General features: G+C 58.4%; 1 protein-coding gene across 1 annotated transcript; it reads left to right on the top strand.

Annotated features, from left to right (window-relative positions):
* The first annotated feature begins 643 nt into the window (after nucleotides 1-643).
* TEKTL1 (tektin like 1) lies at nucleotides 644-17,809 on the top strand. Its single transcript, XM_077834095.1, has 7 exons — nucleotides 644-1,198; nucleotides 2,655-2,759; nucleotides 3,930-4,128; nucleotides 4,785-4,951; nucleotides 13,841-13,936; nucleotides 16,755-16,868; nucleotides 17,561-17,809. Exons 1-7 carry the CDS (start codon nucleotides 644-646, stop codon nucleotides 17,807-17,809), a joined length of 1,485 nt encoding a protein of 494 aa, XP_077690221.1.
* The last annotated feature ends 3,505 nt before the right edge of the window (nucleotides 17,810-21,314 follow it).

Here is a 21,314-nt window from a genome sequence, read left to right as displayed (position 1 = left end):
GGGGCACAGAGAGCTGGTATAGTCCTGACTCCATACCAGGCAGGAAGGCTCCTCGCAGGCAGGGAGGGCCACCATGGGGAAGCCAGCCTCCTGCCCCTCCCTGCCCTGACCAGCCAACTCCCCAGCCTCCTGCCCCTTCCTACACCCAGGTCTGATCCACGGGCCAGCCAGCCCCATAACTTCCACCTCTCCCTGCCCCCAGGTCTGACCACGGAGCAGGCCCCTCCCTGCCCCTGAGGTCTGACCCATGGGCCAGTCCCCTATACCCCCACCCCTCCCTGCCCCCAGATCTGATCCACCAGGTAGCCAGCCCCTTATCCCCCCATCACTCCCTGCCCCCTGGAGCTGACTCACAGGGCTCTACCAGCCCCCTATTCCCTGCCCCTCCCTACCCCCGAGGTCTGACCCACTGGGTAACTAGCCTCCTATCCCTCCTGCCTCTCCCTCAGATCTGACCCATAGGCCCAGCCAGCCCAGTATGCCCTGCCCTGTGTCAGACCCACTCACACACCTTAGGGCTGGTCCCAGGCTGGAAGGCACCTTGAAGGGGATGGGAGACTGGGCTCAGGACCCTGGCTGTCTGTGGCAGAGGGGCTCTCCCAAGCCAGGCGGTGCTGACCCCTCTTTTCCCCACAGCTTGGCCATGGGACCCCCCAATGAGCTGCTGCGGGGCCAAGCGGGCCCGGAGGCCTGGCGCAATGAGGCCAAGGCCACAATGCGGGCGGCGCAGCAGCTGCGGGGGCGCTGCTGGCGGGAGGCAGTGGCGCAGTGGCGCCCACCGCAGCCCCCAGGCCAGCCCCAGGAGACGCCCTACGAGCGCCGCACTCGGCTGCAGGGCTGGCGCTTTAAGCTGGACGTGACGGCGGCTGGTGAGATGCTGGAGAAGCCACCCGAGGGGCCAGGCATCACGCTGTGGAAGACCAAGATGAAGCCCCCACCCTGGGTGAGCCAGCTGCCCCTGCCCTGCTTCCGAGACCACTGCGCCAGCCAGAGCAACGGGCTGGCCGCCCACTATGCCAGTGCTGTGCGCCTGGTGGTCAGCCGGCTGCGCCAGGCACTCACCGAGCTCAACGAGCAGGCCAAGTGCCTCAACCTGTCACGCCAGCACCTCGATGCCGCCCTGGCCAAGGTGCGTACCGCGCTGCTCACCAACCGGCAGAGTGCTCTGATGCGTGGGCACCGGCCCCCGGCCGAGCAGGTGAGACCCCCCCTCGTATCTCCCGCACCCCATTTCCCCGTCTGTGCCCTCTATTCCCTCATGCCCCATATCCCCCATGCCCCATTTTCCACCTGTGCCCTCTATCCCCCGGCGCCCTGTATCCCCATGTCCCATAAGCCCCCAGCAGGGCAGGGTGCAGGCACTGGTCCCCAGCCAAGCAGATGAGAGCCCCCACCCTATATACCCCGCACCTCATTTCCCCTGTGCCCTCTATCCCCCGTGCCCCACATCCCCCCAGCATGGCCAAGTGCAGGGATGGGCCCCTAGCCGAGCAGATGAGCGCCCCTGCCCTGTATCCCCCATGCCCCATTTCCAATGTGCCCTCTATCCCCCCATGCCCTGTGTCCCCCCTATCCCAGGATGGACACTAGCCCCCCATCGAGCAGGTGGGAGCTCCAATAACTTGTATCCCTGTGTGCTACATATCCCCTGTGCCCCATATCCCCCTCACTCCTTATCCACACCCCATGTCCCCCACCAAGCAGGTGAACACCCCCCAGATCCCATATTCACCCACACCCAATGTTCCACACACACATCACCCCCCAGCATGGCCAGATGCTGGCATTGACACCCGCCCCCACTGAGCAGGTGACAGCCCCCTATCTCATATCTCACCAGGCCCCATTCCCCCCACACCCCATATCTTGCCCTGCCTGTTTCCCTCCCATGCCCCATAGCCCCAGCACTCCATGTCCCCCCCAGTGCACCCAGACCACAGGCACCTGCAGGTGACATCCCCCCATGGCCCGTATCCCTGATACACCCCATATCCCCCCAAGCCGTGCCACTACCCAGCCTGGCCAAGTGCGGGCACTGACCCGCCCCCCTCACCGAGCAGGTGAGAGCCCCCTGAGCTCCATATCATCCCCACAGGGCAGGCAACAGCTCCACACTGTGTCAGTGAAAGCCCCCACCCCTTGTGTGGCCCCATGCCCCATATACCCCCATGTTGCATATCCCCCTTTGTGCCCCACCACCTCCCAGCATGGCCAGGCACCGGGACCAATCCCCCACCAAACAAGTGAGAAGGCCCCCATAGTCCCACGCTCTTTATCCACCCCCTGTGCCCCATCACCCCCCATCACAACCTGTCACGGGCACCGACAACCCATAAACCCCACATCCCTGCCCAGCACAGGCCCAAACTGAGCAGATGAGAGTCCCCAGGTGTTCCCCATCCTCCCCATACCCCGTATCCCTTACACTCACCCCCTTCCCCAGCAAGGCCACCCATGGGCACCGCCCCACCCCCAGAGCAGGTGATACCCCCACACCTATCCACCCCATACCCCATATCTCCACCACACACCCCCAGACCCCTCCCGCCCCAGATCCCCCCAACACAGCCAGCACTGAGCCTGGAACGGCTGGCGTTGCTGAGAGCTAAGCATTCACCCTGCCCCCGTCTCTGCCCATGTCCCCCCACCTCCAGGCCCCAGACCAGGTGGACGCACTGCTGCGGTGGGAACGCAAGGAGCTGCAGAGGCTGAAGGTGGAGCTGGAAGGGCACATGGACATGTCGGAGGCGCACCTCAAGGTGGGGCCGGGGGAGGGAGGGTCACAGGCCTAGACAGCAACTAGATGCCAGGGCAGGTGCTGGGCACTACCCGGTCAGTCTGGCAGTGGGTGAGCGGGTGTGTCAGGTGGTTGCCATCCCTGCCAGTATGCCCCCTTGGGGCTGGGCAACCAGCTCCTTCCTCTGCCGCACCCCCTGCTGACAGGTGCTCGGGCTCCTCGGTGCACTCAGCACTCTGTCCCGGGCACTGAAAAGCCCGGCAACCCACAGTCCAGTATCCCACTCTGGTCCCTCTGGGGCACTGGGCCAGATGCTGGAGCCGGGGCCCCTTCTCAGCGGGATGCCAGCTGCCCTTAGCCCACTATGTCAGCACCAGGAGTACTGTCACCTCCCTGGTGGCTGGCAAAGAGTGCACCCCCCTCTGGGCCGCAGCCTGGGGGCCCTGTAGTGACAGGTTGGGGCTGTCTCCCCCACCCATGCTACCCACTGATGCGTCTTCCCATCGTAGCCTGGGCGCTGGCCCCTCCCCTGGGCGCCCGATGTGCCAGCTCCCTGCCGGTGTCTCCCCATTTGCCCCTCTTGCCAGGCTGCCCTGGCATCCCCCATGAAAACCCAGCCCAAAGGGAGCAGCTCAGCCCAACCTGTGCCCCCTTGGGTCATCCCCTGCTGGCCTGTTTTGAGTCCCTTGCTCTGTCCCTTGCTGTGCTTTTTGCCTGCCAGTCACCAGCCTGCCCTGTGGTCAGGGCGCCTCACCCGCAGAGCCTGCTCCACCCCAGGGATTGACCCACATCTATCCTTCCACCCCTCCCTGCCCAGGTTCCGCCCCCCTTCCCATGGCTTCCCCCTTGCTGTGCTGGGCCCTCCCCAATCTTGCGCTGAGAGAGGCGCTGCAGAGATTGGTCCCTCTGACCGCAGCTGTCTCTGAGCTGGGCACTCACACTGGCGCACTCTCTGGCAGGAGCCAGGCGAGTGCGGGGGGCACACTGACCTGTGTTTCCTGTGCCAGGCCCTCGGCGGATGTGGGGAGTGAGGTGGACACACTGACACCTGTTCCCCGTGCCAAGCACTGAGCAGATGTGGGAGTTTGAGGGTGAGGGGGACACACTGACCCCGTTCCCCATGCCAGGCTCTGGGCAGGTGTGGGGGTTTGAGGGTGTGGGGGGGCACACTGACCCATGTCCCCTGTGCCAGGCACTGAGTGGGTGCCGGCACACCCTGGGGGCACTGTGCCAGGAGCGGGGGCAGGTGCTGGAGCTGCTGGGGCAGCCGCTGCGCATGGTGCTGCTGGAGGCCGAGCGTGACTCCTGGCTCAGCTTAAGCCGGCCCTCGTCCCCCTTCGTAATGAGGAACCCCACCCCGGAGGCCAGCCCTGTTGGGCCCTACACGCCAGGTATGGCCTGGCCCGCTCCACCCTGGGGACCCCCAGCAGCCCTCCAAGAGCCCCCCTCAGCCCCTGTGTACCCCCATTTGCCCCCACTCATAAGCTAAGCCCCATCGGGCCCTACACGCCAGGTACGGCCCGGCCCCACCCCATCCCAGGGACCCCCCCAGAGCCCCTGTGTACCTCCGGAGACCACCCATCACTCAGCCCCTCTCAGCCCATGTACTCCCAGGGACCCCCACCCCATTCACTCCCAGGGACCGCCCCAAGAGCCCCTCAGCCCATGAGTACCCCCATTGCCCCCCACTCACAAGCCCAGCCCCACTGAGTCCTACATGCCAGGTATGGCCTGCCCCACTCCATTCCAGGGACTCCCTCTCAGCCCCCCTTCAGTCTTCCCCAGGGACCCTCCTCTCAGCCCCCCAAGAGCTCCCCCAGGGACCCCTGCCTTAGACTCCCAGTGTGTCCTTCCAGGACTCCACTAAACCCCCCACAGCACCCCCGTATGCACCCCCAGCTCTTCTCACCCCTTTGATCCTGACCCCCAGACCCCTTCCCCGTGTTCACCCCCCCAGGCCCATGGACAGAATTTGGGTCACTGTGTCACAGAGGGAGGGCTGGGGTCTGCCCAGCCGGGGTGCAGTTCTGACCCCATGTCCCCCCAGAGTGCGCGGTGGCCATTGAGGAGGCGCGGTGCCTGACCCTGCGCTCCAAGGAGGTGCTGGCCACGCTCAGGGCAGCCACGGCCCAGGCCACGGCCACGCGCCACCAGGCCCAGTCTGCCCTTGATGGCAGTCTGCAGCGCAAGATGGACGAGACCCTGGCGCTCAAGGTACGGAGAGGGCATGCTCCTTGCCCCCCCCCATGCTTCCCCACATGGAACCCCTGCCCCACACGGAACCCCGCCCCCTGCCACCCCTGCAAGCTGCCCCCCACAGAACCCCATCCCTCCCGCTGCCCCTTGCCCCCCGCACACTGCCCCCCATGGAACCCCAGCCCTCCCCCTACCACCATGGAACCCCTCTCCCTGCCTCTGCGCCCCCCTGCATGCTGCCCCGCATGGAACCCCGCCCCTCCCCCAGCACACTGCCCCCCACAGAAAACCTGCTCCCCCTGCAAGCTGCACCCCACGGAAACCCGCCCCTCCCGTATGGTGCCCCCCATGGAACCCCTCCTCCTCCCCCTGCCCTCCCACAGAACCCCTCTCCCCCACATTCTGCCCCCCACGGAACCTCGTCCCTTCCCCCTCCACATGTTGCGCCCATGGAACCCCTCCCCCTGCTTGCTGCCCCTCACAGAACCCCACCCCTCCCCCTGCCTCCCCGGATGCTGCCCCCTACAGAACCCCTATCCCTTCACCCACACGCTGCCCCCACGGAACCCCTCCCCCTGCTCCTGCCCCCCATAGAACCGCTCCCCCTGCCCCCCACATGCTGCCCCCCACGGAACCCCTCACCCTGCCCCTGTCCTCCACATGCTGCCCCCCACAGAGCCTCCCCATCTCCCCCCACATGTTGCTCCAGAAGAACCCTTCCCCCTGCCTCATCCCCCCACATGCTGCCCCCCCCCAAAGTACCCCACCTGTCTTCCTGCCCCCGCCTCCCACAGAAGCTCTTCACCTGCCTCTGGCCCCCCGAATGCTGCCCCCCATGGAACCCCTTACCCTGTCACTGCCTCTGTGGCCGCCGGTACCACGACGCACCCTTTTAAATCTCCCGGGCCCAGGGGAAATTGCCCTCTTTGCTCGCACCCGTCCCGTTGGCAGGCCTGCTTCCTAGATAGAGCCCCTGGGCTCCAGCCCTGCTCTATGCTGGCGAGCCCAATCTGTGCCCAGCCTCCCTGCGCAGAGCAGGGGGATCCGGTTCCCTCTGGGACACTGGGCACTCAGGGCATGGCTGGGAGAATGGCCTTCCCCTTGTCCTCGTGCATTCGCCACTGAGCCGGGGTCGGCCTTGGCCAGTCCTTTCCCTCAGTCAGCCAGGCTACATTCAGACTGACCTGCCTGGAGAGCCAACAGTCTGGCCCCACCCCGGGGAGCCCTGCACAAGTGAGGAGAAACTGAGGCACACACAGGCATCATCAAACTATAATGGAAAATTCCCACTTCCTCATACCCACCCCATAAATTGCCTGGAGCCCCCAAACCAGTGGGGCTTTCTGCCTAGCTGGGGGAGACCCTGCCCCACATTCCCCCATCCCCCAGCTCTATACCAGTCCCAAAGCCCCTGCCCCACACTCCCCACATCCCCATACCAGACCCGCAGCCCCTTGCCCACACTCCCCCATTCCCCCCAGCTCTATACCAGACCCAAAGCCCCTGCCCCACACTCGCCCATCCCCCCAGCTCTATACCAGACCCAAAGCCCCTGCCCCACACTCGCCCATCCCCCCAGCTCTATACCAGACCCACAGACCCTGCCCCACTCTCCCTCATCCCCATACCAGACCCACAACCCTGCCCCACACTGCCCCTGTGCCCCCAGCTCTATACCAGACCCACAGCCTGTGCCCCACGCTCCCCCAGGCCCTCAGCTGTATACCAGCTCCACAGCCACTGCACCATGCTCCCCCCCATCCCCCACCTCTATACCAGCCACACAGCCCCTGACCCAGACTACCCTCATCATCCCAAGCTCCTTACTAACCCCACATCCCTTGCCACACACTCCCCACATCTCCCCAGCACTATACCAGACCCACAGCCCCTGCCCCACACTCCCCCCACACCCCCAGCTCTACACCAGACCCACAACCCCTGCCTCAGGCTACCCCAATCACCCCAGATCCATACCAGACTCACAGCCCCAGCCCCACACTTCCCCCAGCTGTATACCAGGCCCACAGCCCCTGCCCCTCATTCCCCCATCCCCCAGCTCTATACAGGCCCCACAGCCCCTGCCTCAGGCTACCCCGATCACCCCAGCTCCAGACCCACAGCCCATGCCCCACACTCCCTCCATCCCTATACCAGTCCCCCAGCCTCCCACAGCCCCCCAGCTCTATACCAACCCCACAGCCCCTGCCCCAGGCTACTCCCATCACTCCAAGCTCCTTACTAACCCCACAGCCCTTGCCACACACTCCCCACACTCCCCCAGCACTATACCAGACCCACAGCCCCTGCCCCACACTCCCACATCCCCCCAGCTCTGCCACGTCAGGGAAGAGTGGTCAGTATACACAGTAAAGCGCTGCCCAAATAGATACGGCTGCAGCTTTTTGAGGGCCTGCACCATGGCCAGGCATTTCTTCTCTATGACCGCATAGTTCTGCTCCCGGGACAGCAGCTTCTTGCTCAGGTACCTGATGGGGTGTCTCTCCCCCTTAGCAACAGCTTGCATCAGCATTGTGCCCAGCCCTGAGTCTGAGGCATCAGTGAACACGGTAAAGGGCTTGGCAAAGTCTGGGTTTACCAGATTTACTGGGCCCTGGATTAGAGCCTCCTTCAGCACACAGAGAGCCCTCTGGCGCTGCTCAGTCCAGACCACCTCGTCTGGCTTACCCTTCTCACATAGATCAGTGATGGGGGCAGCTAGGGAGCTAAAGTGTGGTACAAACCTCCGGTAGTACCCCGCCATCCTGATAAAGGCCTGGACCTGTTTCTTGGTCTGGAGAATGGGCCAATCTCTGATTGTCTCCACCTTGGCTGGCTCTGGGCTTGGGCAGCTGCTCCCCACCTTGTGGCCCAGGTACGATACCTCTGCCATCCCCACTTTACAGTTTCCAGCTTTTACCATCAGTCCTGCCTCCTTGAGGCAGCCCAGCACCCTCTTCACCTGGGACATGTATTAATCTCAGGTCTGGCTAAAGACACAGATATCATCAATGTATGCCAGGGCCAAGTTCTCCATCCCCCTCAGTAACTGATTCACCCGGCGCTGGGAGGTGGCCGATGCCCCCTTGAGGTCAAAAGGCAGGACCAGGAACTCAGAGCCCCAAAGGGGTGGTGAAGGCAGATTTCAACTTGGTATCTGGGTCCGAAGGCACCTGCCAGTTGCCCTTGGTGAGATCCATAGTAGAGAGGTAATGAGCCCCCTGCCAGCTTGTCTAGAATCTCACCAGGCCTAGGCATGGGGTAGGCATTGGACACATTGATGGCATTAAGCTTCTGATAGTCCCCAAAGAATCGGATAGACCCGTCTTTCTTGGGGACCAGCCCCACAGGTGAGGCTCATGGGCTGTTGAACTGCTGGATCACGCTCTAAAGCCAGCGTGACCTTGACCTCTCTTTCCAGGTTCAGGGCTGTTTGCCAAGTGACTCTGAATGGGGGACACCTGATGGGAGGATTGGCTCCCATCTCAGGGAAGAGATCCGCCAGGGGGTCTTCCCGCTTCTCCTCCCAACCGTCCCGTACCAGGTCCAGGGGTCCCCTCACTCTCCTCCCATACAGCAGCTCGAAAGGGAAGAATGCTTTGGATTCCTGGGGCACTTCCCTGTACTTCAGGTGGGGCAGGTACTTCATAGAATATCAGGGTTGGAAGGGAGCTCAGGAGGTCCTTTAGTTCAACCCCCTGCTCAAAGCAGGACCTAATCCCCAACTAAATCATCCCAGCCAGGGCTTTGTCAAGCCTGACCTTAAAAACCTCTAAGGAAGGAGATTCCACCATCTCTCTAGGTAACCCATTCCAGTGCTTCACCACCCTCCTAGTGAAAAAGTTTTTCCTAATATCTAACCTAAACCTCCCACACTGTAACTTGAGACCATTGCTCCTTGTTCTATCAACCGGTACCACTGAGAACAGTCTAGATCCATCCTCTTTGGAACCCCCTTTCAGGTAGTTGAAACCAGCTATCAAATCTCCCCTCATTCTTCTCTTCTGCAGACTAAATAATCCCAGTCCCCTCAGCCTCTCCTCATAAGTCATGTGCTCCAGCCCCCTAATCATTTTTGTTGCCCTCTGCTTGACTTTTTCCAATTTTTCCACATCCTTCTTGTAGCATGGGGCCCAAAACTGGACACAGTACTCCAGATGAGGCCTCACCAATGCCGAATAGAGGGGAATGATCACATCCCTTGATCTGCTGGCAATGCCACTACTTATACAGCCCAAAATACCATAAGCCTTCTTGGCAACAAGGGCACACTGTTGACTCATATCCAGCTTCTCGTCCAGTGTAACCCCTAGGTCCTTTTCTGCAGAACTGCTGCCTAGCTACTCGGTACCTAGTCTGTAACGGTGCATGGGATTCTTCCGTCCTAAGTGCAGGACTCTGCACTTGTCCTTGTTGAACCTCATCAGATTTCTTTTGGCCCAATCCTCTAATTTGTCTAGGTCCCTCTGTATCCTATCCTTACCCTCCAGCATATCTACCACTCCTCCCAGTTTAGTGTCATCTGCAAACTTGCTAAGAGTGCAGTTCACGCCATCCTCCAGATAATTAACTAAGATATTGAACAAAACCAGTCCCAGGACCGACCCTTGGGGCATTCCGTTTGATATCGGCTGCCAACTAGACATGGAGCCATTGATCACTACCCGCTGAGCCCGACAATCTAGCCAGCTTTCTATCCACCTTATAGTCCATTCATCCAGCCCATACTTCTTTAACTTGCTGGCAAGAATACTGCGGGAGACCATATCAAAAGCTTTGCTAAAGTCAAGATATATCACATCCACTGCTTTCCCCTCGTCCACAGAGCCAGTTATCTCATCATAGAAGGCAATTAGATTAGTCAGGCATGACTTGCCCTTGGTGAATCCATGCTGTCTGTTCCTGATCACTTTCCGCTTCTCAAAGTGCTTCAGAATTGATTCCCTGACGACCTGCTCCATGATTTTTCCAGGGATTGAGGTGAGGCTGACTGGCCTGTAGTTCCCCGGATCTTCCTCCTTCCCTTTTTTAAAGATGGGCACTACATTAGCCTTTTTCCAGTCATCTGGGACCTCCCCCAATCTCCATGAGTTTTCAAAGATAATGGCCAATGGCTCTGCAATCACATCCGCCAACTGCTTTAGCACTCTTGGATGCAGTGCATCTGGCGTCATGGACTTGTTCTCGTCCAGCTTTTCTAAATAGTCCTGAACCACTTCTTTCTCCACAGAGGGCTGGTTACCTCCTCCCCATGCTGTGCTGCCCAGTGCAGTAGTCTGGGAGCTGACCTTGTTTGTGAAGACAGATGCGAAAAAAGCATTGAGTACATTAGCTTTTTCCACATCTTCTGTCACTACGTTGCCTCCCCCATTCAGTAAAGGGCCCACACTTTCCCTGACCTTCTTCTTGTTGCTAACGTACCTGTAGAAACCCTTCTTGTTACTCTTAACATCTCTTGCTAGCTGCAACTCCAAGTGTGGATTGGCCTTCCTGATTTCACTCCTGCATGCCCAAGCAATATTTTTATATTCTTCCCTGGTCATTTGTCCAATCTTCCACTTCTTGTAAGCTTCTTTTTTGTGTTTAAGATCAGTAAGGATTTCACTGTTAAGCCAAGCTGGTCGCCTGTCATATTTACTATTCTTTCTACACATCGGGATGGTTTGTTCCCAGTGGTCTGTCTCAATTCTGCAGATGCTGATTCATAAAAGTCCTCAGTATCATCCTCAGGGTCCATAAAATCTCCCCACCAGCCCATTGGACTGAGGGTGATATGCAGAGACCCAGGAAGACTAGACCCCACATTTCTCCCACAAGCCCTGGAGCAGGGCTGACATGAAATTGGACCCCTGGTCTGTAAGGACCTTGCTGGGGACCCCTGCTCTGCTGAAGATGGTCAGCAGTGCGTCTGCCACAGTGTCTGCCTCGGTGGAGGACAGAGCCACTGCCTCTGGGTAGTGGGTGGCGAAATCCATCACCACCAGGATGTATTTCTTCCCGACTGGGTTGCCTTGCTGAGGAGCTCCACTATGTTCCGGAAAGGTTCCTCTATGATAGGCAGGGGTCTCAAGGGAGCCGGGCCTTCCCCACGCTCTGGCAGGGGTCGCAGGACCTGCAGAACTGCTGGGCTGCGTCACAGACTCCGGGCCAGAAAAAGTTCTGCCACCGCTGCTGCCTGGGGCACTGGATCCCCGGGTGTCCTGAGAGAGGGACATTGTGGGCCAACTCCTTGCCATGCATTTAAATCTTGCAGGTGGAAGGATCTTACAAAATTCACAGTTAGTATTATAGATGCTGGCAGAGTAGCACTGCATACCCTTCCAGAGTCGCTCCTTTCCACAGGATGCAGCTTGATAAAGCTGGCACCACCAGCTGCCTCCTGATTCCCCACAGTTCTACTTCCCCTTGGGGAGCCCATTCCCGGTACAGGAATCCTTCTCCCACAGCAATCTTTCCCTGCAGCCTTCCCCAAGGGGGTTTGCAGTGCTGTGGCCAGCAAGTTCCCTCAGCTTCTCCAAGGAGGCATCCTGCAGCTCGGTCTGGAATTCAGCTCTTGGGGAAGGGATGGGGACCTGTTCCCTCTCGCTGGCTGGGCCTGGGGTCACAGCCCCGTTGAGCCCTGTCCCAGCAGCACGTCTGGACCAGGCAAACCTGGTTGGCAGCTGACCTGCCCTGCCTGTGTGTCCACCCACTCAGCTGCGGTCTCAGTTCCCACCATGCTCAGCGCTGCCGTTGCTGTCCCAAGGATTAGGCAGCGAGCTCGCTGCTTTGGTCACAGCATCAGAGCCATCGTGAGACCCCTCTCCAGTGTGCAGGGGGGCGGGGAGCATCTCTCCGTTCCACTCAGTCCCAGGGCTCTGGTTACAGGCAGGCAGGTATCCCGAGCCTAGCAGCTCCTCCCCCCTGCCAGCCAGGTCATTTGATTTTCACTGACAATTTCAGTCTCAGTTGATTGGTTCCGTGGATTCAAATTCAAATCCTTGGCCGTTACAGGACCAGGGTCTGGATCCTGTCCCAAATAGACACAGGCATCCTACAACAGGACCTCACAGCTGAGAATTCCAGCTACCAGCCAGCCTGACCCCTCCTGTGTCTGCACAGGGATCTGGACCATAGGCAGGGTCTCAAGTTGCAGTGGGGGAGGTTTAGGTTGGATATTAGGAAAAACTTTTTCACTAGGAGGGTGGTGAAACACTGGAATGCGTTACCTAGGGAGGTGGTAGAATCTCCTTCCTTAGAAATTTTTAAGATCAGGCTTGACAAAGCCCTGGCTGGGATGATTTAACTGGGGATTGGTCCTGCTTTGAGCCGGGGGTTGGACTAGATGACCTCCTGAGGTCCCTTCCAACCCTGATATTCTATGATTCTATGATTCCTCCACCCCTGGAACCGCTCACCGCAGTCCCGGGGAACCCCGTTACTGCAACAGTCCTTCTCGCTGGTCACACACTCTTAGGGGTTAAGCGTAGCTCCTTCGCCTCCCGGAACTGCTCCTCTCTGAGCCTTCAGCACACCTGGTCCTCGTTAATCCCCCTTCCTTTTGAAGCTCCCCAGTCACTTACTGCAGGAAGCGCCATCCACGAGGTGCAGTACATCTCACCACTGCCACCAGTTGTTATAGAGTGTGGGGTAGTCAGGGCCCCGCAGACCCACTTCCTGCAATTCACCATGACTCTCAGCCAGCCATGAAATCAGAAGGTTTATTAGATGACAGGAACACAGTCTAAAACAGAGTTTGTAGGTACAGAAAACAGGACCCCTCAGTCAGGTCCATCTTGGGGGGTGGGGAGCCCAGACCCAGGTTCTGGGCTTACCCCAATTCCCTAGCCAGCTCCAAATTGAAACTCCCTCCAGCTGCTCCTCTGGCCTTTGTGCCTTTTCTGGGCAAGGAGGCCACCTGATCTCCAACACCTTCAGTTGGCACCTTGCAGGGGAGAGGCCCAGGCCACCAGTTGCCAGGAGACAGGGTGTCGGCCATTCCCTGTGCAGACAGCATCACACTGCCCCTCTAGGGCTCTGCAACAATCACACACCCTTATCTCACCACCTAGATCCTTAATAAATGCATAGGGGAAACTGAGGCATCCACACAGTATTCAGAGAAAACATTCAGAACAGTCCCACTTCGGCACTTGCCCTATACTAGCCCCTGCCGCACACTCCCCCATCCCCCCATCCCCATACCAGACCAACAGCCCCTACCCCACACTCCCCCATGCCCCAGCTCTATACCAGACCCACAGCCTCTGACCCACACTCCCCACAGCTCTATACCAGACCCACAGACCCTGCCCTACACTCCCACTGCCCCATCCCCTCAGCTCTATATTAGCCCCACAGCCCTTCCCCACACTCCCCCATCCCCATACCAGACCCACAGCCCCTACCCCATGCTCCCCATCACCCCAATCTCCTTATCAGACCCACTGCACTGCCCCACACTCCCCCAAGCTCCTTACTAGCCCCATGCTCCCCCATCCCCCCAGCTCTGTACCAGCCCCACAGCCCATGCACCACACTCCCCCATCCCTCCAGCTCAATAACAGCCCTGCAGCCCCTGCCCCAAACTCCCCCAACCCCATATCAGCCCCACAGACCCTGCCCCATGCTCCCCCATCCCCCCAGCTCTATACCAGCCCCACAGCCCCTGCCCCAGGCTGCCCTCATGCCTCCATCCCTATATCAGACCCACAGGCCCAGAACCACACTGCTGTGGCAGGGGATGGCACACTAAAGGACTGATTGTGCCCCACCCCCATTGGGAGGCCAAGCGGGGGCTCAGGCCCCAGCTACGGGCTAGGGGGAAGGTCTCTGGTGTGGTCCCTGAACCTGGGGGTTGGGGTGACCTGTCCCTGCGGGGACCCAGCGTGACCCCCACACCTCACCCTGTGCTCCCTCCCCGGCCAGGAGCGTCTCTACATGGCACTGGGGGGCATGCGCAGCACCCTGAACCGTTGCCAGCGCTTCCACGGGGAGCTGGGCATCACCCAGGGAATGACCATGGTGAGTGGGTGCGGAGAGGGTTGGGGGAGGTGACCCTGTGCTGGGAGAGCAGGGGAGCTGGGGGCTGGGGTGTGTGTGGGGAAACTTTGCTGGGGGGGCGGCAAGTTACCCACTAAAATTCTCTGTTACTCACACACTCTAGGACATCCCACCTTTACCCAGTTCCTAGGGCTCAAGGCGTAACCCTCTTAATTTAGGTACCCCCACCCTTTCCCACTTCCTAGGGCTCCAGGCAAAAGGCACCTAACTTTACCCCTCCGTGGGCTCTGGGCAAACACCCTTTCCCTGTAGAGTCAGGGCTTAATCTTTTGAGGGGTTTATGGGATCTTTTACCAGTGAAAGAGCCTTATACAGCAATATCCTACGTAACCTCTATTTATTAACCATCACCAAAAACCAGAATGCACACGCTACACATACAATGCTCACTACTCCTAAAGAGACAGATGGACTTTTCTTGATGGCCAGTCAGGATCAGGTCATCTCGGGAACTCCAGTTTCTGCACAGTGTCATTGGCAGGGTGTTGAGTTCTGGCAGCTCTGTTCTTGGGGTTGTGTCCTGGAGTTGGTTCCCAAAGAACTTCCTTTTGGTCCCCAGTTTATATGGTGAAACTTGAGGCCTGCTTAGCTGTACCTTAACCAATTATGACCCTAACCAATGCTACCACACTGTAACAACATTTTTAACCAATCCTACCACTGTAATTAATTTACACCTAGCAAAATTAATTATGTAACAAACAGAAACAATCAAAGAACCAGACAGAGATCATACAGACAAACAACAGGGAAGTGGGGACCATAATGATGTAACGGACGAGCCCCCAAAAATGTAACCCTTCTGCCCGTCAGAGTTGGCAGCAACAAGGGCCGGGTTCAATATCTAGGGGATCCATTCCAATAACACAATGCAAACCGTCTCGAGCCCCCACCCAGTGACCTGGGACAAATATATACCACCCCCGCTGGGCGCCTCCAAGAGGCAATACTTCCCCTCTCGCAAGCACATAGTCTGAGTGCAGCAAAAAGCCTTTTAATAACAGAGAGAAACAATGTGGCATTATGTTGGGGAAACACCACCAACAGGATTCATAACACAACCCATGAGCAAAAAACCCACCCCAAGCAAATTGGGGCATACCCCTTTCCCTTTGGTTCTTGAGTCCGGCAACCCCAAATCACCCAAAGTCCCAAAAGTCCAATGACCCAAAAGTCTATGTCCCTGGTCAGGGCAGCCCCAGAGTTCAAAAGTTTATCTGTGGAGCTTTACCTCCCAACCTGGGCGGAGATGGGATGGCAGTAAGAGGCACCTTCCATGATCTGAAGCTGACTGCCCCACAGCTCCATAGGCCTCCGCTCTGCCAGCCGCCCCACAAACTCCTTCGCTCAGCTCTGCTCTGCTCCCCACAAGCAGCTCCCGCCACCCCACGAACTGCTCCACATCCCACCAGCAGCTCCCACCATCCTACGCACTGCTCCACCAGCCTGTCCACAAGGCACTCCAGCCATCCCACAAACTGCTCCACAATATATCTTCAGGCTCCCCCACTACTTAACACAACACTCAGTGATTTCAGCTTGTAGTACGGGAGCCTCAGTGCTGTCCAAAGTGAGCTCAGCAGCCTGTAACTAGACTCCTAATAGAATCAAAATTAGCTCTGATATTCCACAGTGGAGAGAGGAGGAAGTGCAATTAGCATGTAAGGCCCTCACACCACCAAGTATTAACACTTGTCCCCAGCCTCTCTCCATTCACACAGTTTTAAAACCCATGACCCTTGCCTAGCGAGTGCTACTTAGTTGATGGTGAGTCCCTCCATCATAACAAAAGGCCAAGTACAGTTCCAATCACAGTTCCCATAATCAGCGTAATAACAATTTATTCTTCCTGCCCCAATAACAGAGACACTGGGGATCCCACAGCAGCCAAAGTGACCATTTGGGCAGCTATGGTCTCATTATAGGCGTGGTGGGTGTGCCTATGCAAATGAGATCGGCCCCTGAAGTTCTTTTCCACAACTTGCCACACCTCACCACCAGATGTCAGGGTGGAGCTCATCCTGACACTGCTTACAATGACAAAACAATAAAGAAATGAGGATTTCACAACCACAACAATTGATAAGTGATTTCTTGACAGACACAATGCTATAAAACTAAGTTTTCTTTAACAACCTTAAGATTTGTTTCTTTATCTGGTGATAGTGGGTGGCATTAGGATGGCGTCTCCTTAACAGCCTGATACTACATTGTTTTAGTGTAATTTAGATGGAATGTGAGGATGTGATTTCCTGCTTCTCAGCTAATGGCTGCTGCTCTTTTAATCTGGCTGCAGAGGCAGGCCTTAGGCTTTAGGACTTGCAATATGGCTACAGACAAAGGCCTTATCCTTACGGGGGAAGGAGGTTTCAGAGTAACAGCCGTGTTAGTCTGTATTCGCAAAAAGAAAAGGAGTACTTGTGGCACCTTAGAGACTAACCAATTTATTTGAACATAAGCTTTCGTGAGCTACAGCTCACTTCATCGGATGGAGGGACCAGCTGGGGGCAGGCAGGGAGTGACACTTTGCTGGGGGGCAGGAAGGGAAGAAGGGACCAGCTGGGGGCACCTGGGGAATGGGCAGGGGAAAAAGGGACTGGCTGGGAGCACCTGGGGGATGGGCAGAGGAAGAAGGGACTATCTGGGGGGATTGGCAGGGGAAGGGCAGACTGGCTGGGGTCACCCGAGGGATGGACATGGGAAGGAGAAACTGGCTGGGGGTGGAGGGGGCTCCCCCAGGTGAGGATGCCCTGCTCTGACCCCTGCTACATTGTTCTAGGGCCCTGAGTCCAGCCAGTACCTGGAGGCGCGGGAGAAGCTGAACCGGCCCCTGGTGCGGGTGTACCAGCACCATGTGGGCACCCAACTGCCTGAGGCCCAGATCCTGACCCAGGTAAGTTCCAGGGGTCTCACCCACTGGTATGGCTGTAGGGAGCAGTGGTGTTGCCCATCTGGAAGTACCTTGCCCGGTTGTGGTGTCTGTAGTGTGGTGACAGTGTTGCTGGAGGGGGTACTTTGCATGGCTGAGATGGCTATAGGGGGTAATGGTCTTTCTGAGCAGGGGTACTTTGCCCAGTTGTATGAGGGTGAAGGTTTTGCTGGATGGGGGTACCTTGCATGGCTGGGATGGCTATGGGGGTGATGGTCTTTCTGTGCGGGGCTTTCAGGGGTGATGGTGCTGCTAGTTGGAGGAAGCTTGCCCAGCTATATGAGGGTGATGGTGTTACTGGATGGGGATATCTTGCCTGGCTGTAGGGGATGATGGTGTTGCTGAGTGGGGGTACCTTGCCTGGCTGCGATGGCTGTAGGAGTGACAGCACTGGCTGGCAGAGATACCTTCCCCAGCCATAGGGGGGTGATGGTGTTGCTGAGTGGGGGTACCTTGCCTGGCTCTGATGGCTGTAGGGGTGACAGCGTTGCTTGGCAGGAGTACCTCACCCTGCTACAGGGAGGCGATGGTGTTTCTGGAGGAAGGGTGACTTTGCCTGGCTGCTAGGGGTGAGGTGTAGTTAGGTGGGATTCGGGAGTACCTCAGCCGGCTGCAGGGAGGTGACGCTGTTCCCTGTCTACCTGTCCCTCCCGCAGGGCAGCGTGCTGCTGGAGCGTTCCCTGCGGAAGGCGGCGGCCAATGTGCAGCAGATGCAGGCCACCCAGCGGCACCTGCGTGCCTCCATCCGCGACAAGCAGACGGGCTTCCAGGCAGATGCCAGCGTGCAGCGCCTGCGCCGCCGCCGCATGCACCCCCGCAGCAGCCTGGGGGAGGCCTGCCAGCTGCTCTGCTCCTGGGGGGCCCCACAGCCAGAGCACGAGAATAAAATCCCCAGCGACTTTTGACCTGCCCACGAGTGTTACCCCGCGCAGGGGGGATGCAGGGCCTGGAGCGGGGCAGGCTGGGGAGGTCAGGTGAGAATGGGAATGGGAGAAAGGGAATGGGGGATCAGGGGTATGAGGGAGGCCAGGTGGGGTGGGGGTGGGGAGGTGTCACAGAGCCACAGGATCAGTGCTAACCCCCAGCTTTTAAACAGTCCCTTGGAGGATCCACTTTTTTCAGTGAGCCAGACCCCGCAGGGGCCCCACTCTTCTGCAAGGGGAGGCCACACGGCCTTACCACCTCCTGGAGTGAGACCCTGGGCTCCAGTACTGGGGTTTACAATGGTGCCAGTGGCTCCATGGAGCCGGCCCCATGGTCAGAAGGGGCCCCGGCCTGCTCTGCTTGCACGGTGCCCCAAGACCCCACCAGCCCGCTGGCTCTCCCCGCTCATCACTTGCTCCTCTCCACCCCCTGGCCCCACCTGCCAGCTCCTCTCTGCTCCCTGTTTGGACCCAAGTGCACCTCTGGCTCTGGGCAGTCTCTGCTTCCCATCCCCACCTGAGCCTGGCCAGTCTCATCCAGTTGCAGGGGGGACAGTGCAGGGGGCTTGGCTGGGCCCTTCCAGGCAAGTGGATCCTGAGGGAGCCCAGCCGGGCAGGCCCTGGCCTGGCTGATCAAGCCACTCCGGAGCAGCCAGAGCAATTCCCGGCCCTGGGACCAGCCCTGGCTGCGCTGATGGCTCAGCCCGGCAGACACAGTCGCCTCCCAGCAGGGCTAGTGAGTGCGGCCAGGAGGCAGGGCATGGGGGAGTGGGTCTCTGGAGGGTCTGGAGGGGGCGAGGTGCTTGGCTGTGAGAGGCGGGGAAGATCTGCGTGTGTTGGGGCACTAGGGATGGGGTTCTGTGTGGGGTGCTTGGTAGTTGTGGTGGGGCTGTGGGCATGGGGGCGCTGGGCAGGAGTGGTGTTGTGCAGGGGACTGTGCATTTGTGTCAGGGTCTGGGGGGGGCACTGTGCATAGTGGGTTCAGGGGGGCTCTGGCCATAGGGAATCAGCGGGATGGTCTGGTGTTGGGGGGGAGGGGCTGTGTGGTGTGGCATGGGCCCACCCCTGAGGGGAAGGGGCATGCTGGCAGCACAGGGCTGGGCGGGCCAGTGTGTGTCTGGCAACTGCCAGTTTGTAAATAGTGCCCTTGCACTGGGCTGGGCCGAGCGGGGCCAGCCCTGCCATGCCATGCCCCATTGCCTCTGGCTGGCCCCTCGCTCTCGGAACTGACCTCCCCGTCCCATGCTCAATTGCCTCCATGGGGGCCCACAAATATGTTTAGTGCCAGGCCCACAAAAGGTTTATCTGGCCCTGCTGGGCTCCAGCCTTGCTGCTTCACGCCCTGAGCTCTGCCCAGCGAGTCCAGCTGAGCCAGACTCCTGGGCAGAGACCTGCCTGCTCTTCAGGGCCCAGTCAGCTGTTCAGTGCTAGGGCCTCCAGTTGGCTTTCCAGATCCTCCATTGATCCGGGTCAGTTTCAGCCAGTCCTCTAATGACCCAGGCAGCGAGGTGACACCCCCTCCAACCTCTCCTGCGCTGCCCCAGGAGCAGAGTTAACCGTCCTGGAGCCACTGTGTAGCACTGTAAAGTACTGGGGGAAACTAAGGCACTCATTGGCATTGGAAAAAATATTACAGAAAATTCCCACTTTGTCACATGGAGGCCAGGAGGTGAGGTTGGGGAGCAGAGGGGAGGTTGGGTGGGGAAGGGATCTGGGAGGGAATAGGGGACAGGGAGGCCAGGTGGGTTGGGGCTTGGGAGGCACTGGAAAAGCTAGGTATAGTGGGGGTTGGGGAGGACAGGGGGCACTGTGGAGGCCATGTGGGTGAAGGTTGGGAGACACTAAGAAGTCTGGGTGGGGTGGGGGGTGGGAGGCAGGGGCTGCTGGGGAGACTGGGTGGGATGGAGGTTGGGGGGCAAAGAAGGAGGCCGGGCAGGGTGGGGGCTGAGAGGGGGGGACTGGAGAGAGTGGAGGGGGCAAGGGTTGGAGGGGGACAGGGGAAGCTGGGTGGAATGAGAGTTGGAGGGCACTGGGAAAGCCAAGTCGGGTGAGATGGGAGTTAAGGGGGGCATGGGAGAGGCTGGGCAAGGTGGGGTGGGGAGGACACCAGCAAGCCCCCTGTCAGGCTCTGAGGAGCCAAGCCCATTCCTCCTTCCATAGCTCTGGACACGTTGGCGGAGCCACCCTGACGTCCCACAGCCAAGAGGCTGGCCGAACACTGAGGGGCCCAGCAAGGACATTCCCAGCCTGCGCTGCCTGCTGCCTGCCCCCAGTGACTGGCCTTGACCCTTTCACCATGTGGCTGATGTGCGAACCAGGCTGGCTGGCAGCTCCCTCCCCCAGAGCTGGGCTGGCTGCGCAGGGCTCGTAGTGAGGCCATCACTGATGCACATGCATGGGCACCTCCCAGGGCCTTCCCTGCTAACTGCGGGGGGCCCTGCCACTCTAGGCAGAACCCCAAACAGTTTCCAGGCTGAGGTGTTCTGCCTGCTTAGGCTTGTCGCCTGGCATTTCCATGCCCCCTAGCCCTAGTTCAGCACCAGGTATGCCAGTCCTTCTCCTTGGAGAGATTATTTTGTCATTATGCAAGGCACTGCATTGAGCCGTATGGAGTGGAAATCTATCAACTTCATGAAAAAACTCGTACAGATACAGACAGACATCATCTTCCTTTCCAAATGCAAACAGATGGACATCATACTGAAAGGACTGAAGGTAAAAAATCCATTACAATCTACATACCACACAGATTATGCTGACAGCTTGTGCCACACGCTCTCAAAGAAACTGGGGAACCACCTGATCAACATCCTCTACAGCAAACAGGGAAAGATTAAGAATGAGCTCTCAAAACTGGATATTCTCATAAAAAAACAACCTTCCACACAAACTTCCTTGTGGCTGGACTTTACTAAAACTAGACAAGCCATTTACAGGGACAAACCATCCCGATGTGTAGAAAGAATAGTAAATATGGCAGGCGACCAGCTTGGCTTAACAGTGAAATCCTTGCTGATCTTAAAAACAAAAAAGAGGCTTACAAGAAGTGGAAGATTGGACAAATGACCAGGGATGAGTATATAAATATTGCTCGGGCATGTAGGAATGAAATCAGGAAGGCTAAATCACACCTGGAGTTGCAGCTAGCGAGGGATGTTAAGAGTAACAAGAAGGGTTTCTTCAGGTATGTTGGCAATAAGAAGAAAGCCAAGGAAAGTGTGGGCCCCTTACTGAATGAGGGAGGCAACCTAATGACAGAGGATGTGGAAAAAGCTAATGTACTCAATGCTTTTTTTGCCTCTGTCTTCACGAACAAGGTCAGCTCCCAGACTACTGCATTGGGCAGCACAGCATGGGGAGGAGGTGGCCAGCCCTCTGTGAAGGAAGAAGTGGCTCGGGACTATTTAGAAAAACTGGATGTGCACAAGCCCATGGGGCCGGATGTGTTGCATCCAAGAGTGCTAAAAGAGCTGGAGGATGTGATTGC

Source organism: Eretmochelys imbricata, chromosome 14 (genome assembly GCF_965152235.1).
Source record: "Eretmochelys imbricata isolate rEreImb1 chromosome 14, rEreImb1.hap1, whole genome shotgun sequence".
Lineage (NCBI taxonomy): Eukaryota > Metazoa > Chordata > Testudines > Cheloniidae > Eretmochelys > Eretmochelys imbricata.
The sequence above is the reverse complement of the archived record's forward strand: the minus strand, read 5'-3'. Positions and strand labels throughout refer to the sequence as shown.